The following is a 16,216-nucleotide window of genomic DNA, read 5'->3' as shown; positions in this document are numbered from 1 at the left end:
GGGTGGCATTACGGTGATTATGTTTATTACAATATATTTATCCAGTCTATGTACCAAGGAGTGTTGTTCAGCACAGCAAATGGTGCATTGTTGTGGTTTTACTTTGGCATTCTATATTTAACTCCTGTCTGTTTGGGTACGCATCATCACCTTTAAAAAGCTGAGAAAGAAAGTCGTTTGAGATAAAAAGAGAAGTTCCTAATCAATGCATGGTCTAGATAGTGGAATGCGGTCTGTTACTATGCAACACATCAGCTCCAAAGATATTCCCGTGGAGGATTTTCATCCGCCCTCTGTCTGTGTCCTTCCTCCTGAAGCTGTTTCTTCTTTTCCCTGTTTCTTCTTCCTCTTCTTTTTGACTCGCATGTTCCAAGGTTTTTGATTCACAGCTGCTTGGAAGGCATCTTTGATAAGTAAATATGCATTTCTCCCCCGGTTGCTATCCTTCCTGCCTTGATACTGACTGTAAAAGGCTTAGAGGCACCTTTGTGACAGGAATCAGTGTGCCACACTGGCTATATTTAAATGCTCGTTTTCTCCGTCTTCTCCATCTCGCTCTAATTATTGAGATGGCCTTTGATGTTTATAAGATCTTTTTTTCCTATTACATTACGTTACATTTTCACAATCATTTAGTATTAAATAAACAATTTAATAACAGTTCTGGAATCATGAAATTAAGTAGGTAATCTTTGCCCGGCTCCGTAGCTGGCACACTATCATAGAACATGGGTATGATTGATTTCACTGAGGCATCCACAGTCGGCCTTGGGTTGGAATATTTTTGTTAGAAAAATAGCAATAAAGGTGGGAATTACAATCAATCAATGCATCGTGGGATAGGCTGGGTCACGATGGATTCATCTGTTGCATCCTCCAAATTCTGGGAAAAAAGACTCCATTTCTCTGCGGCATTTGAAGGAGCCTTCAAAATGGAACAGCCTTGGTCGCGCCGATGCGACGCAATCGGTCTCCAAATGTTGCCTTTGAAGGCTGCAGCCCCTGAATTGAGGCACAGTTCATGAATACCTTTTTTGAGTTACACAAACCCTGCAAAATAACTGGTTTCACTATCAGAATTATCAGACCAATGTTTCCACCTGAATCTCACATCATTTTAGGGTCACACTGATGTGTACACATGCCAACATACTTGTTTTGCTGGGGTTTTAATAGTGGAGTGGAGCGAAGTAAAATAAACTATGGTAATAACTATGGTTTTTGGTGGAGTGGGCGGATTCCAAAGTCTGGACCCAGGAAAATAATTTACCCCACAGATAAAATCTTCTGTCAAGACTTCCTTATCCTTCTAGGTTTGGAGCAATCTTTATTTTTTAGCTATAAATATGAAAATGTATTGTATGACTCACTCAGATTCATGTTTCATACGAGGACACACTGTAGCAGGAAGGGTTACTCACATAACATTCTCAACTCTTGCTATAATTATCTGACATGATTAAGCTTTCTGTTTACTCTTATGATTCATCAGCTAAACTGCTGAGTGAGCTCTTTGTTGCCATAAGGTGCAGCTGCTCCATTTGCTAATTGTAAGAGCTCCTGCTCTGCCCTCTGGAAGTGTGATGTCTTCTCATCAACAAACCACAGGTGAAACAAGGTGCCTGCCTCATAACCACAAGGATTCACCTGCCCTGGCATACTTTACCTTGAGGTTAGAGACTGGTATTACTTGTCTGATAGCTCTGCACGTTTATCCTGATCTTCTCTGGATCTGTATCAGGTCTCTGTGTGGAGGCTCAACCTGAATTACAGTGCAAGAAATAGTTACATCACACATGGGTAAATAAAATCTTTGTGTGGCCCACAATATCTGTCAGCAAGTGCACTTAGCTGCAGCAGAGAATGCTTTCTCAGCCTACACCTTGGCACAGCAAAATAAAATCTACAATTGTGCAAGCACATTTTTTCTTGAGCTGGTCCATATTTATATTTACACTGCGAGGCATTAAAAGCTTATGTGCAGGATCGTGCCTGAGCTCAGGTCTTTATATAATAATGATGCTTTCTCTACAGTTTGGGAAATCTTTAGAAAACTACTGGTTAATGCTGAATATATTCGTCCTATATATTTGTCTTCAAGTGTAAATAAATGGAGATGAAATCCAAACACAGAAGATCCATTAGATATCTATTTAATGTGTAATTTTGACATCTAATTTTAGATTTATAGAGCAAACCCTACCTTCAATACACATGAACTTATGCTATGCCAACCTGGAGATGTGCTTTATATATGAAGAGATAAAAGGGCTCATTGCTATTTGAGCAGTATAATAACTGGTTCCTTCAAAGTCTCAGTGGGGCTCACATACAGTAAAAGTGCCACTTGATACAACCTTCCCGTGCAAAATATACCAAGCTGCATCAAAAATTGATGGAATCCACAACATCACTTATTTAACAGATTCTTTTAATACCCACAGTGTTGGGTAACCAGTGACATGTAACACAGTTATGTAATAAACTTAGAAAACAAATGTAATGTATTAAATTACATTTATAATAAATGTAATCTGTTACATTCACTGAGAAAAAGAATGTAATTTGAGTATAGTTACTAATCAAAATGTTGGTGACTACAGAAGGGTTACATCCACAGTAGCATAAGTTAGTTACAAGGAGCCTCAGTGCATGCTATTATGATGCTATCGTGCCCATATCGTCTTGTCACGTGATCAGAGACTTGACATTATATAACAACATACATATTACCCAGCAATCATCATTTCATATCTGTATACAACAAAAAATACCAAAGAAAATAAGAAACGATTGATTTATTTTAACAATTTTAATTGTTGATTTATAGAATAGTTGATTTATAGTTAAAGAATAAGCATGTAATTTGTTATAGATGCTACTGACCGTTTTACAAATAAAGAAAAATAAACATGACAGAGATGGGTTTTTGCCTTTTTCAAGGGCACATATAGCACATGGCACTGTTTTTAATTTAATGAGAGTTCATCTTTGAACACAGGCATATTCTCAGGGTGGCAATAACTCATAAGGGACCATTCTCCATCCAACATGTTGTCCAACACATTGTTGGAGGGCCCTTCTCTCTCTTTAGGCACAACTCACAGGCTCCAGTGCAACCACACTGCCTGTACGGTCTATATTTACTCCTCTGTACATCTGAATATATTTAACATTCATTCTGTTGCTTTGCATCTTTTCACCATGCAGGATGCCTTCTTTTGTTGTGGCCTATTTCCCAGCAATTTTCCAGCTTAATTACCTAGTTATAGGTATACCATGCGGGATTGTTGGTTACTGTTTGCAAACATGCTTGCAAGTAAAGATAAAAGTGAAAGCCAACCCCAGATTCACTCTTATTTTGTGTTTCATCTCGTTAAATTTGCTTTTTTTTTTTTTTTCAGCACTGTGTCTGCTGCTTACAGTCTGGCTTCCAGTCGCTACCTTTCATAAAGCCCTGACCTCACCTGAGCACTGTGGGGGTACCCACCCATAAACATCCCAATCATGGAGATAAGTAGAAAATAAGGAAATACATGTAGAGTCTCTGCAGAAAAATACACCACCACCACACACTTACAGTGGGTTATAAGTGATGATTGGGAGGAGTTACATCTGTATGAACCCACACATTGTTTTGTAGGAAAATCCTGCAAAGTATACCTTTAAAACATTTGTTAGAAAAGTAATCAATTTACATTACTTTGATTTAGCGATTAAAATAGCTACTTAATACATTTTTAATAGGGCAACTAGTAACTATTACTTTTCAAAAGTAACCTCCCAACACTGAGTACCCGCTGAGACATGATGTGTCCAGAGTCCTCACTGAGACACATCTCTGCCAACCTCAGTCTGATTTTTGTCATGAAAAGAAACATTTTTCCACTAATGTGAAAAGAGCTCCAGACAGCTGCTACAGTTGTTCAGAAGAACGACAGGCCTTGGTTGAGATTCTCGTTTGTAAAGTGACAGAAAGGTCATGCTAGTTGCCATGACAGCCACAGCTAATTGCTCTTACATGAGGCAGTCTGAGAGTGGCTGGCCAAGGCTGAGGATGCAGACAGGACAAGACAACAAAGGAGTTTGGCATTCCTCAGTGCACCCAGAAAACATTTGTAAAGATTGTATTCGCTTTGGATTTCACTCATCTTTTGTTGAACATTTTCATGTAGCTGCACAGCCTGTTACTGCAGTTTCACAGGAATGAAACGATCAGGTTGGGTGTATGAACAAAAACGCTTACATGAGCGTGATAAACAACTGATAACAACAGTGGTCCTGGTTTAAGTTTGGAGGGGTAATTACTGGACATTATTTTAATCCCTCTCACGGTGACAGATAATGGCGTTGCTATTCTCATATCAGGGAGAAACTCGGCTGTCGCTAATGAAGAACAGCTTGAGCAGAGCCTTCAATCTGTGATGCTGACATCTCAGCCAAAGACCCCAATAGTTGCCAGCTCTGCTGTTGTGTCCTGACTGTGAGGTAAGTCAGTAAATCTGTCAGCATTACTAAGAAAAGCAGAGGGTCTGTTCTGCTAAATCAGGCAGACAAAAAGCCGTGTAGCCCCGGCTATGAATCAGAGAACAGAATGTGAGAAACTGCCTCGATAAAGACACACACACACACACACACACACACAAGTATTCACTGGTGCATATCCGTACATACAGTATGCACAGATGCAGTCAAGGGCACACAGACAAAAGCCACAGAAGCACAAGCACCCACACACCCACCTTTACTTTGCTGTTCTTAAGCAAACAGCCTTAGGCTCAGTGAATGAGCATGTCGGCGGTGTGGGCTGACATTCTGTCACACAAAGAGTGTGTGTGGAGACAGATGCCTCCTCAGCCTCCTCCTGTCCATTTACCTAACATATAAACACAGCCTGAAATATCCTCATTTGTCCCATATAGATGCTTTTAAATCAGGCAAGACAGAGAACATTTATCTCTCAAATTTGGCATTAAAAGAGGAAACTGGGTTAAGAAATATATATATAAAAAGCATACCTTCAAAGGTATGCAAAAGTAGGCTATGTCTGGTGGAGCTGATCCTCATTACAGTGAAGGGAGACAAAGAGTAGCGCACCCTGCACATAGATAGACAGGTATATCTGTGATTGGGTAGCTCTAGCACCAGAGGATGAGGAGGCAGGCAGGCAGGCAGGAAGGCAGGCGATGTGCCAGGGTTCTCCCCACAGCCAGAGACACTCTAATTAAGGAGCACAGTGGGGAGAGGGGGCGAGAACAACAGCTCTGCATTGTCACATAATGATTTTCTTATCATCTCTAGTACAGGAAACACTGCACATCTCCCGTCTGATGGGTATGCACGTCTGTGTGTTTCCTGGGAGCCCCTCCTGAGCGGCCGTCTAGTCACACCCAGAAACACGAAATCACCAAAGCCTTGGTGCTATTTTCAGCGCCTGACAGGGAGAATATTCAAGTCATCCAACCACAACGGAGCAAAGCGACGTTTGATGGGAATGAACGCGAGCAGCCACAGATATATTGGTTTTAATCCATACAGAGAGCTTATTTTCACTGTCATCAATCCATTTTATAGGGCAAGGTTGTCACTGGCTATTTACATTGATGCATGTTTAATCCACCCACAATATTGCTCTGCATAATCTTTGATGCATATTTATATCTCTGGGTATATTTCTGTGATTCTTTGCCCCTGTTCCCAGATGTCCAGATGGACAATGACAGGGAGGGGAAACACCTGCAGAGAAGGGCAAAGAGCCGTTCAGTTTAATGTAAATTCTGGACCCAAAGTTTATAAGTGAGAGTGCAAACAAAATACTGAGTCCATGCCTTTTTGTTTAAGTTTAATCAGGACAACAATAATGCCTGAAGAAATACAGTCAGATGGGTCTTTTTACAGAAACCGTCTTTAGCCTTTCACATGAAATATCTTATGTTCAAAAGTAGGTTACATTTCCGCACTACCTCTCTCTGTGTGTTAGGTATGTTCAGTGTTCCACTTTTCTTTTTTTATCACAATCTGCTCCACTGCTTAGCAAGCCAATTTTCCAGTCCATCACTGTAAATCACTCCTCTGTTGAAAGGTCTACAACATAATAATAATTCACAACAAAATATACAAATATGTGATGACATGTTCATGAAGTTGTATCAGACATTTACACACTACAGCAGAAAGGGAAATAATTGGCAAATAAAAAAAAACATAAATAACAGACATTTAATGGAAAATGATAATATGATGCGACAAGAGAGGAAAAGGGATGATAATGAGAAATGGATGGACTAGACTGATGAATTATGGGAGAAAAGGCGATAAGGCGAAGGTGGGGGTGGGAGGGTACATTTGACCAGATGGGTCCTGGTCTACTTTGTGAGAGCAGCAGATGCCCTGAGATCCTAGGCCACAGAAATGCCCCCAGCCGCTAAACACCAGAGCGCTAAAGAGCTGAACTCCGTAGCTCCACCTTGTTACGTATGCACTCTCTCTGATATAGAAATATAGGTTAAAGGTGTTTCCTCATCCTGTAACTCTGTTGCTCCTGAGAAGATCAGCTGGATATTAATTTATATTCAGCTGTAACTTAGTTAAATAGATGCTGCTCAGAGAGCCTGTAGTGAAAAGCAAAAACAGAGCTTGTGTCTCCTGCTCGGTTTGCAGTGTTTTAGGTTTATTTGTGTGGGTGATGGCTCGGACACTTTTCAGGCGTTTACAGTAACTTTCAGTTCAACAATAGATGACCCTTGAATTCTTTTGTCTTTATTAACCTTTAAATTGAATCAGGGTTTGTCTGTGTCCATACAACGACTCATCTTTAAAGGGACAGTTCACCTGAAAAGCATAAATGGGGCTTACATGCAGTATTTGTCCTCTTACCTGTAGTGCTATTTATTAGTCTACATTGTTTTGGCATGAGCTGCCAAGTGTTGGAGGTATTGGCCGTAGAGATGTCTGCCTTCTCTTGAATATAATGGAACTAGATGGCACTCGGCTTGTGGTAAAGTGGAAAAAAAAAAAAAACATCTGAAAAACTCAACAGCAATGTCTCTTTCCAGAAATCATGACCCAGTTATTCAAGATAATCCACAGACCTTGTTGTGAGCAGTTTCATGTAGGAACTATTTTCTTTTTACCAAACTACACCAACCACCTGTATCACTGCGCAGAAGGGAGTGTGCATCTACTGTTAGCTCACCTAGCACCACTGAGCTAGCTAATGTTACAGCTTAGCCAAGGAGGACACCATTAATGTTTGCATCTCACACTGTCATGAGCACAAGACACTTGTCCATGAGTAGATGCACACTCCCTTCTGCACAGTGATACAGAAAGAGACATTGCTGTTGAGTTAAATGTTCTTTTTGGTGCTTTGAGCATCACAAGCTAAGTGCCATCTAGTTCCATTACACTGGAGATAAGGCGTCTACAGCCGATATCTCCAATGCTCGGCAGCTCACACCAAAACAACTTAGACTGATAAGCAGAATACAGGTAAGAGGAAAAATATGTGTATTTGATTTTAGGGTACACTGTCTGTATAATAGTATATTCACAGCAATCAGAAACCTTAAAACAATCAGTTCAATGTGGTCAAACACATGGTGATAACAGTTCCCTCTGTCGTACATACGCTGCTGCTAAAACTGCCCCGAGCACCATAGAAACACATGACTCATCAACTATAGCTCTGCTCCTCTCACTGACTTTGGGCGATGAGGTTTGGGAGGTGCTGCGGGACTGTGGGTTTGTGATGATGATACAGCTGCATACCAAGCAGACACCATCACACAGTCTTCTTTGAGGAGAGCATCACCCTCTAGTGGAGCAGACAGGCAAGAGGCAGGACTGAAAAATATCAAAGATGCTTTTGGACCAAAAGAGTTTGATAGCTACATGACTGGACTTGAGATCGCTCCTGACACTCCTTTGGTCTGCCACAAGTGTGCTGACTGGTGTGATAGAAAGGCACAATGTTAATTAACATGATATTAAAGGTGCTTTATGATAAGAGTAATGATTTTCTTTATGTCTATATAAGCTGCTGTCACATACAACATGCTCAGAAAGCAGCGACACAAGTACTGACAGACGGGGACAATGTATTTTTAGGTTCTCTAAGTAGTTTAAAAATCACTGAATGGCCTGACACCAGTCTATCACTCAGACATGCTTTTTAGATATGTACCTAGCAGGTCTCCAGGGCCCTCTGCAGCTGGCCTCCTACTAAGGCTCCCAAGGATCTCAAAAGAAATGCATAGGGAGTCAGCATTTAGCCTCTGTGACCCTAGTTTCTGCAACAGTCTGCTTGAGGATGTGAGGCACGGACATTTTTAAATAGACACCTTAAGACTAGCTTTTACTTAAGGTGCACCAACATTTGTTGCCTCAGTTTTTAAGTCTGGTCTTTCTACTGTTTTTTTATCCCTTGTATTTTGTTTATTGTCGTAAATTTTAGTCTTGCAAAATTCTACTGACTGTTGTCTATTTTTATTGTTCTGACTTTTTTGTCTGTGCTGTTTTAATCCTGCTCTGTGAAGCACTCTGGACTGCATGTTGTATAAAAGGTGCTATATAATTAAAGTTGAGTTCAGAGTTGAGTTAGTGTCAACATATCCCTTGAAAGGACCAAAACCGACATCTCAGTACTTTCTGACTTCCCCGTCTGTGTCACTCATCCCTGAACCTGTTTAATCCTAATAAAGACGTAAGCATATGAGACGAATATTAATTTTTATTATTAAAACATTAGTAAATACTGCTTTTGTTGGAGTCTATTTTCAGCCACAGATCTGGTGCATTACTGAATATTAACAGCAGCAGGACGGTGTATGTGAATCAGCTTAAAACAAACTACAATGCCCATGTCCATTGTAATGAAGGAACATGTCACCTGTGGTTATATTAGGGTTCTGGACAACAATGGGGGTCCACAGCACAGTTAGCTATATCTTATATAGGCTTTGGCTACACAGTGATTATAGGAATGATTCAGATTTGTTGAGAATAAGAGATTATCCTTTGCATACAATACACTACCTATGACAATGCCATATATATATATATATTATCATCTCTCATATTCCTAGGAATCTTTATCTATGCATTTCACAGATGATGTGTTTTTACCACCTGTTCTGCCTCCTATGTTGCTTTTAGGCTCCAGACCTGTGATCCAAAGTTGAAAGATATATACCTTAATGAACTCTGATGATCGGTAGTACTAAATAACTCTTTTACTAACCAACTGCAATGTAATCTTTGTTTTGTTGGCACACATGCTGCACAGACTGTGTTCAGAGCTTTTTTGTGTTGTTTTTTTTTTTTTGCATAGTCAGTTGGCAGTTAAAAAAAACTCTTTGGGAAAAGCCACCGACCTTCACATCTCTAAACAATAGTTCCATGTATCCCCTTCATAGACTAAAAACATCTCATAGCGTCAGTGATGACGATCCCTGCTTGAGGAGTGCAAAAAGTGCAAACTGGAAATCAGAGACTTTGTAACCATACAAAGAGTCAAATGTATTTGAAGGACATCCTCTGATTGTCTTCATCCATCAGTCATCTAGTGTCACTCCTTTAAGACGAAGCTCCTCTTGAACCCTGGACAAATAATCTGGATCTGGATACCCAAAACTGGAATGGATAAAGACACATATCAAAATGTAGCAGGTACATCTCTGGAACAAGGATAACAACTTTGCTTTAACTGTAAACAGTAACTTATCAATCGATAGATTAAAAACTAAGTAAATGGGAATTATATGTTGAATGTAATTATGATGATGTTAGTAGGTCCAATATTGTTGAAATTCCACAAACTGTATAAATCTCAATTTAACATACTTAAATACAATTTAATATCTTCAATATAAGTTATCAAATTCCATAGACTCATAAAAAATATAACAGAATGCCTCCCCTAATTGCTGGGGATGTAAAACCTGGATGAGGAAGGTTATTATTATCATTATTATTATTATTTGTTAGTTTCTTAATATGCTTTGGAATTGCTTCATATTACTCACAGGCACAGCTGTAACAAAGCGTGTTTTGCAAAAGTGTAAATCTGAACTTCCTCTTTCACAGAGGTGATGGTTAAATTAATTAACATCCTATAGTAAACGGGAGAAGATTTTATACAGTGTGAGGAAGAAAACAGAAACGTATGAAAACATGGGGCTCTTTTTGGGCCTAACTACCATCATTACACCCCGAGGCTGGAGGTTTAAAGTGGAAACTCCTCCTGCGCTCTTATTGTCTAACTTAGTGTTATAAGTCTTTGTTAGCATTTAGTTGAACCTCATACTTTACTTGACTTTTTTCTGTTTTTTAATTGTAAACAAGAGTGCAATTTCTACCATATCAAGCCTGTGGGTGTGGAGTCAGACAGTTTTTTTTTGGGTTTGTTTGTTTGTTTGTTTCCTGATTTGTCTTTCTCATGTGTATTTGTTAATGGAAAAACGGCTATTATACGCCAACAAAGAATCTGAAACTTTTTTTTAACTTAGTTTAGCTTACTGTCATCTGTACTAAAGTACAGCAGAGGCTGCACTTCCTGAGAAGGCTGAAAACCTTTAGTGTGACCCAGGAAGTGCAACTTTTCTATCATGCTGTGATGGAAAGCCTACTGCGCTATGGGATTTCTGAATGGTTAGGAAATTTGACAGTCCAGGCCAAGGCCCAAATTCACAGACTAGTAAAATCAGCCATGAAGATTATGGGAGTCTGCCAACATCCCAGTCTTCAAGATATATTTTTCAACAAACTATAAATAAACAAGCGCAGAAAATCATCTCAGGCCCTGTTTAGACGACAATGGTTTCTCTAAAATCGGAAAAGTCTGTCCTTTGTGTTTTAAAACACTTCTGCGTTTATATGACGACGTTATTGAAATGATCCCCGTTCACACAAAACCGCAAAATCTACTGGGAATGTTGTAGTATGCACGCCAGGCCAATGGGTGGCATTGTAAATTTGCAAAGCAACACCAAGGCATGACGCCACGTGCCTGCGCTGAAGCGCTTTCCTCTACAACGCGGTGATTACAAACCAAAACAAAGAAGACACAATGGCGATAACTTTGTCTGGACGGACGATGAAGTGACCTTGCACTATAAGGCATCAAAATTTCAAGAAAATGTTGACTGGGAATCATGCCAGTCAAAATATGCGGATATCTTGGTGGCATTTCTCCAGCAGTATCCTTCGAGTGAAACTGCAGGAGAAAAGGAGTTCCTGCAAAAGAAAGACTCCATTACCAAAGCCCAGGTGACCTCAGAGCTAAAAGCCATCCAAGGAAAATACAGACATACCGTGGACTCTGGACGGCAGAGTGGCCACAGACGTGTGGTTCGGATATTTTTCAAGTTATGCGAGCAGATATGGGGTGGATCGCCAGCGACTTACAGCATAGAGGCCAGTGTTATGTCCCTACTGGTTTCCAATTTAACTGGTTTCCTTACCAAACAGCTGCAGATGTGCTGCGCCTCCATCAGCAGATTCGTCACAAACATACACAACATTTTACTGGCAATTTTAAAGTCACAGCCCACATCTACCACAGTGAATATGCTTCTGTAAGTGAGCACTACGTACCAACGACATTAAAAAAAGAAAGTAAAGAAAATATGATATACACAAATTTGCTTCAAGCTGGACTCGATTTCACGTCAACAAAAAGACAATATAACACAAACCGCATGTCCTACCTGTGTGAGCCACTGAGACTCACAGAGAGCAAGGCTTTCCTCAGGTATTAGTAAATTACGTCAGCATCCAGGTAACATTTTGATTTGGGCTGACCTGAGACAACTGGTTACCCTCGGCTTGCCTTGAAAATAGTTTCTTGTTCTTCTTCCACAAGTCTACAAACATATTCAGTGCCACATTATAGTCCGCACAACTATGCACACTATGACAAAGCCTGCCAAGAACCCATAACTTCCAGTTATATAGATTTTCTGCCATTTTGAATTTTTTGAAAAACACTTCAAAGTGATCTCTTCCTAGGAAGTTTGACCGATCTGCATGAAACTCGGTGAACATAATCTAGGGACCAATATCTAAAGTTCCCTAATTCTCAACTGGGTGGCACTATAACAACAGAAAAATGCTTAAAAATGGCTAAAATGCAACTGATCACTGTGGCTCCCCCTGTGGCTGAATGTTGTTGTTTTTTTTCTCCTGTTTTTTTGGTATGACTAAGTCATGGTATGGTATGCTGTACATAATCACGGAAACTGTCAGTGTGTCATTCTGTCAGTCAGTCATTCTACCAGTGCGCCCCACTTTTAAGACAATACAACATATAAACACTTTAACTATCTGCCTTTCAAAGTGCTACCTCAGCTACTAATGTACAGTTTTAGCCCACTAACTATGCCACTATTGGCAATGGTACTACTGTACTTTCAATAAAGAATCGTACTATCAAATTCACAAAAACTCTGTCTGAATACATTGCTCTTCTTAATGGGTTCAGTTGACTATTTAATCTGCAATTTCCTATGACCTGTATGCCAAACACACACCATGTGAAACTGTACGTGGGCCAACTATGCACTCAATGGGTATGGACTAGTAAGAGAAACATACCAAATCACATAAAAATGAAATTTCTTTTCTTCATTATATGGCAGCAGCTAAGTTAAGTAATGTTATGTTATGCAGGTATCTGGAATACACACACCTCTTTTTCTGGCCATTTGTAGTATACCCTCCTATCAGCCAAAAAACATCGGAATATATAGGAGTATACCCACTTCCTCCTCTGTAACCTACCCATCTACCTAGTAGTACACCCACCTCATTAACTAACACAACACCACTGTATATGGGTGTAAAAAAGGCGTTATTATACAGCAGTGATATGCATACCATTGTGGACCACCCGCCATGTTGGTCTTGTGATGAATGTCATTCCAGGTGATGACGTTGTTGAGGCCTGTGGTGACAGATCGTCCTACGGTGAAGATGAGTCTCCTGTCGAAGGCTTTCTTCAGCAGCTTTAGGACTTTCTCGCCCTCCTCTGTGGCTGGCAGGAAAGCAGTCCGAGAGGTGCCGCTGTATCTCACTCCAGGGTTTGGGTGTTGAGGCTGTAACATGATAAACAGCTCATATGTAACACTGATCAACAATTGTGGCCCATTTCTGATAATGCTTAAATCCTGCTTTTAGGAATTATGGAAAAACAAGTTTCATGATGCATCTTGTTGTATGATATCTGTGTTACAGATGAGGAGGTAAAGCTCATTCTAACATCTCCCTATCAGACACATGTGGGGTTGTTTCTGCTGTCACAGTTTGTAAGAAAAAGACTGACTTCTACTAACACCAAGAGGCAGAAATATTCCCAGAAAGCATCATCTTTTACAACAGAGACTTTAAGATGCATTCAGTGTTGCACAACATCCAAAAATATTGACCCCTCTCTCTTGCTGTCCCTCTCCTACACACACACACCTCCTCCCTTTATATCCTGACCTGTAGAACATTTTGAACACAGGGCTGCTGGTGATGGATTTTTCTTTCTAGTACATCCAAGATGAAAAACAATGCATGTTTTCAGTATTTGCTTTGGTCTATTTCTCCAGTCTGACCCTTCATAAACACATCTATGTCATGACGGGTCTGTGTGTCTGTCTGTCATAGACAAACAGACACACACACTGTTTCTGCAGTGATGTTTGCTGGTTAAAATATGCTCTAAAATGGACTGCAAATACAACTTTTGACACACATTTGAGGGGTTAAGAGTAGAGCTGAAAAGATAAGGCAATCAATCAATGCGACAGAACAATTAGACGAAAAAAAAAATATATTTGAGGACATCATTGTGGGCTCAGGGAAGCTCGAATGGACACTTTTTCACAATTATTTGACATTTCATAGCGAACATGGTGGACTCTGTGGACAAGGGCCCATTACAGGGTGTCCAGTTTTTCTGACAAATTGTCATGATCCTGGGTTTTTGTTGATATTCTGTTATCCTATTGACTTTGTTTTTAAATTTTCTGTTTGTGTTCCTTGTTTCGTGTTATTCATTCATGTCTGATCTGCTTCCTGTTTTATTTTGTAGATTTTCTCCAAGTGTCAGGTCTGGTTTTGCTTCCTGTCTTGTGTTTTCCTGCCTGTTTTCTGTCACACCTGTCTCGTTAGTCCTTCCCTGATCCCTGAGTCTTCCCTTCACACCTGTTCTGTATTACTCCATCCTAGTGTTCCCCATCACACTCTTGTTGTTAGCCAATCCCCATTTCCCTCCTTTTGCCTGTGTCCTCCTACTCTATCTGTGTCTTGTTCTTGTGATTAGTTTTCTGTGTATATGTATCTGAGTGTTTCCCTTTGTTCTGCATTCATCCCTGTGCTCATCCCTATGTTCTTGGTGTTGGTCCCTGCTCTGTTTCATGCCTGGTGTTCTGTTTGGATTTTTTTTTTACCTGAGTTCATCGTATTATCCCGGTTGCTTTTCAGTTTAGTTTTTGTTCTACTTTCATTTGGACTTTTAGTCATTTGCCTGCTCTGGATGTTTTTTATCAGATGCATTAAAGCTGCCTTTTTGTTATAACTGCCACCTGTCTGCTGCTCTGCATTTGGGTCCTCCCTGAACTGATTTTTGACACAAATCATGTTTTACTTATTTAAACATCGCAGGTAAGCATTGCAGGCAAGTCGTACATGGTCTTGCACAGAGTCAAGCGTTATGTAGGAATATGGTTATTAGAGTGAGTTAGGTCAGTCTACATTTTGCCAACAGGTGAGTGCAAGTATGAAATAAAATGGCAGTATTATAGTTTAAAGATTTGTAACATTAGAAGTGTAGACTTTAACATAGAAAGGCTTCACCCATTTTCATAAAAAGAATTTTAAATAATGGATAAATGAAATTAGATAAAATGTTTGTGGTAGTTAAGACCTCACAAATTCAAATTTAAGACTATTTAATGATTTTCAAGGCCTTGTTCTGTAGACATCTTGCACCAACTATATTAACAGCTCATGCTAAGGTAAGGAAAACACAGCAATTCTTATTTTCAAGTATTTTACATTAAAGAAAACATTTTTATTAAGGTATATAAATCCACACTGGACCTTTTTAATAATAAACAGTCATTAGTTGCAGCTCCAGTTGAAAGTTATCAGACTTTAGAAAGTCTTTGGTTTCGAGTTATTGTATATTTGTTCTATTTGAAGAGAGAGGAGGAGCGCACACCAGGGTTGGAGAGTTGCTGAAAATACAAATTTGAAAAAAGATGTCAGGCGCACACTCTAAGACTTGATGCAAAAATATTTTCTTTTATTCAAGTACCAACGTTTCGACTAGACTGTCTTCGTCAGGGTTTTTATATTTGTTATTTGTCAGTATAAAAAAAACTTTAATGTGCCCTTTTAACATGTTAATCAAATTCAGCAATTACCAGATAACTTTAGGAATATTGCTGTCACTTAGATTGAGAAGTATATTCCTATAAAAAGTTGTGGGCAAATAACAGCGAAATCAAGCCCATCTAGTCCTCCTTCCCTACACGGTTTCTATGGCAACAAGAGGATGCGCCTCTGAAATCACCTCCATATTGGATTCCCTGGATTTTACAGGCTAAATATTTTACTTTGATTTACTTCTTTTGGCCCTTTAAGAAATCTCTTTGAACATGTAATAAAACTTTGAACTGGCGGCCATTTTATCATACCTAATCCAGATGCCTTAATGTTTCCATGCAGGACATGTTTGAACAAACAGCGCCCTCTGGTGACAAGATGTAACATCACAAACAGCTGAGAGGTGTAGTCTTTACTGACACAAGCTCTGTGGATATGTAGCCTGCTCATGTTGCCTCTATCTTCAAAGTGTGAGTCTCACCCCTTGTATCCCTGCTGGGAAACTGTACTGTATGACGATAGAGCCGCAGTGCTCAAAGCCGGGCAGGGTCTGCCAGCTGCGCATCACCGTCATGGTGCCCTCCGGCTGGGTCCCCTTGTACTCTCCGTGGTAGGTGTAGCATATCGGACACGCCGGTTTAAACTTGAAAACAGAGTCGATACACGCGGAGCAGAAAGAGTGACGACACTTTAACGTTTTCTTCTCCTGAATTTTGTCCAAGCAAACGGCGCAGTCTTCCGTACTTTTACAGACTCCACCAGTGTTTGGGGTATTTGCCATTATTTTTCCGGTATGTGACGACAAGTCTGTTGCCTTTCCGTGTATGAATGCACGAGGGGT

At 39.9% G+C, this 16,216-nt stretch overlaps 1 protein-coding gene across 1 annotated transcript; it reads right to left on the bottom strand.

The window, feature by feature from the left end:
• Nucleotides 1-8,717: 8,717 nt before the first annotated feature.
• Nucleotides 8,718-16,216, bottom strand: LOC125891699 (probable E3 ubiquitin-protein ligase DTX3). The gene is made up of 3 exons (XM_049581134.1): nt 15,857-16,216; nt 12,877-13,094; nt 8,718-9,633 (listed from the first exon to the last, which is right to left on the bottom strand). The coding sequence occupies exons 1-3, from the start codon at nt 16,154-16,156 to the stop codon at nt 9,555-9,557; spliced, it is 597 nt and encodes a 198-aa protein (XP_049437091.1). The 5' UTR covers nt 16,157-16,216; the 3' UTR covers nt 8,718-9,554.

This window comes from Epinephelus fuscoguttatus, linkage group LG7 (assembly GCF_011397635.1).
Source record: "Epinephelus fuscoguttatus linkage group LG7, E.fuscoguttatus.final_Chr_v1".
Classification (NCBI taxonomy): domain Eukaryota; kingdom Metazoa; phylum Chordata; class Actinopteri; order Perciformes; family Serranidae; genus Epinephelus; species Epinephelus fuscoguttatus.
This window is presented reverse-complemented; position numbering and strand designations above follow the sequence as displayed.

What these genes read in the sequence shown, in the direction of transcription:
- LOC125891699 (XM_049581134.1), bottom strand. Translation starts at nt 16,156, where the DNA reads ATGGCAAATACCCCAAACACTGGTGGAGTCTGTAAAAGTACGGAAGAC. An exon ending in TCCCAGCAGGGATACAAGGG is followed by an intron (nt 13,095 to 15,856) that starts GTGAGACTCACA and finishes ATCATGTTACAG; the next exon opens with CCTCAACACCCAAACCCTGG. An exon ending in ATGGCGGGTGGTCCACAATG is followed by an intron (nt 9,634 to 12,876) that starts GTATGCATATCA and finishes TATCCATTCCAG; the next exon opens with TTTTGGGTATCCAGATCCAG.